Source organism: Microtus ochrogaster, chromosome 6, assembly GCF_000317375.1.
Source record: "Microtus ochrogaster isolate Prairie Vole_2 chromosome 6, MicOch1.0, whole genome shotgun sequence".
Taxonomy (NCBI): Eukaryota; Metazoa; Chordata; class Mammalia; order Rodentia; family Cricetidae; genus Microtus; species Microtus ochrogaster.
In genome coordinates, this window is record NC_022013.1 from 83,430,257 (window position 1) to 83,432,674 (window position 2,418).

Here is a 2,418-nt window from a genome sequence, read left to right on the forward strand (position 1 = left end):
CGGATCTCTGTGAGTTCGAGACCAGCCTGGTCTACAGAGCTAGTTCCAGGACAGACTCCAAAGCCACAGAGAAACCCTGTCTCGAAAAAACCAAAAAAAAAAAAATAAAACAGTTTGAAATGATCACTTAGGCATGTTAACACACACCTGAAATGTGTGGGGTAAGGCAGGATTGCAAACCTACCTAGCCTAGGCTTTAATTTTGTGTGCTTCTTCCTTGGATCAACTCTATCCACCCCGTGCCCACAAAAAGACATTTATTTTGCAAAGTAAAAACCTGGCAATCTTAATTTTGTCATGTCAAATTTTTCAGAAACTTACTTTATGGTAAAATGCAAAATAATCCAAGGAATTTCAGCTAGCAGAATAGCATATTATTCTATCAATAGAGCAGACTTTCACTTTTCTTTCTTTTTTCTTTTTTAAATAAGCATTGGTGTCTTGTCTGCATGTATTCCTTGTTGAGGGTCTTGGTTCCCCTGAAACTGAGGTTACAGGCATCTGTGAAGTGTCGTGTGGGTGCTGGGGTTTGAGCCCAGATCCTTTGAAGAGCAACTAGTGGTCTTAACCAGTGAGCCATCTCTCCACCCAAGCTCTCACTTTTTAAAGGAAATTTGATTTATCTTTTTAAAAATAAATTTATTTCATGGCCACTGCATAGCAGACCTTGGAACATAGTGTTTGCATTTATGTATTTGGGTAAATCCTAAGGTTTCTTTGAAAGTCAGGGTCTCAACACTGTTAGCCCAAAGCTTTAGTCTTCTAAGTGCTGAGATTATAGGTATAACCACTATAATTGGTGGTTCAAACCAAAGATTTTCGTTCTTTTTTATGGATTTATTTTTATTTATTTATATTTTATGTATGAGTACTTGCATGTACACCTACACACCAGAAGAGGGCATCAGATCCTGTCATAGATGGTTGTAAGCCACCACGTGCTTCTGGGAATTGAACTCATCTCCAGCCTTTCTTAGGTGTTTGGAGGTTTTTTGTTTTATTGACTGGGGTAGGGGAGGTTCAAGATAGTGTTTCTCTGTGTAGCCCTGGCTGTCCTGGAACTTGCTCTGCAAATCAGTCTGGCTTCACACTTAAAGAGATCCACCTGCCTCTGCCTCCTGAGTGCTGGGATTAAAGGTGTTTGCCACCACCACCTGGATGACTTTGTTTCGATTTATTTACTGTATTACATTTGTGAGTGCTTTGACTGCATGTATATCTATGTACAAAGTGTATGGCTAGTGTCCATGAAAGTCAGAAGAGGGTGTGGAATCACCTGGAGCTGGAGTTACTGACAGTTGTAAGCTGCTATGTGGGTGCTCTTAACTGCTGAGCCCATCTCTCTAAATTTTTATTAGTGTTTGTCATTGTGCCCACACACAAAGATGAAATTCCTTAGGAAATTGTAGAGGCCAGAAAGTTGGCTCAAGGGGTAAAGGAACATCCTCCATGCTTGATGAGCCTGTGTTGAAACCAGAAACAACAAGGTGGAGGGAGAGAACCAACTTCTACAAGTGGTTCTCTGACCTCCACGTGTGCACAGTGGCACACACAGATACATACATTTATGGATGCATAGTAAGTAATAATTTTTTAAAAATAACTTAAACAAAACAACCTAATTTTGACAGGGCAGATTGGATGGGGAAAATGTAAGGAAGTTAAATTGTGTCTACTCTTTAAATTAGTCACTCTTCTCCGTGTTTGTGCACAGGAACTTGACTTGCCAATTCTGAAAGTGGCTGCACCAGAGATTGTGTCAGGAGTTTCTGGAGAATCTGAGCAAAAGCTCAGAGATTTATTTGACCAAGCTGTGGTAAGTCAGCTCTTGCCCGTTCGGCTTTTTTAATGCTAGTTGCTTTATCCCACTCATGGATTTCCTTTTGTAAAAAGGTTTAATAGTAAAAATTTAAAGTGGGTTTTAATGATGCAGACTCTTGGCAAGTAATCTGTTTCATATGAGATCAAACAGGTAATGTTTTTTGTGCTGTCATACCTGAGAGTTTAATATCCAAAACATCTTGTCCTTACGATATTTCATTCACTTTGTTTCTCTAGCTTATGTTTGACCAAACAACAGGAGAATTATCACATTTAGGATTATACAAGCACTGTAAAACTCAAGGATAATTGCTCTTTATATGATTAGAGGTTAAAAGGAAATTCACTTACCAGAGGAAAAAAATTATAGCTCACTACAATTTCTGTTATTAAAATTTAAAAGAGGATATTTGGGTCTAGTTGAAGTTACATCTTCAGTATAGTATGGGTGTAATTGTCTGTATTCTGACTAAGAAAGTTGGAGACAATTCAGGGTCATCACCTAGCATGGTAGGGAGGAGGCTATCTACTCTACCCTGTTACTTGGAGTAACCTGCAATGGTAAAAATTACTCAACTCTCATGGACTTTCTTTTTT

General features: G+C 38.8%; 1 protein-coding gene across 1 annotated transcript in view; it reads left to right on the top strand.

The window, feature by feature from the left end:
• The window catches only part of Nvl (nuclear VCP-like), a 52,442-nt gene that overhangs the window by 12,946 nt on the left and 37,078 nt on the right, over nt 1-2,418 (top strand). Inside the window, exon 10 of the mRNA XM_013346966.2 lies at nt 1,715-1,816. Coding sequence (XP_013202420.1) covers nt 1,715-1,816 — 102 coding nt within the window. The remainder of the gene's footprint in view (nt 1-1,714; nt 1,817-2,418) is intronic.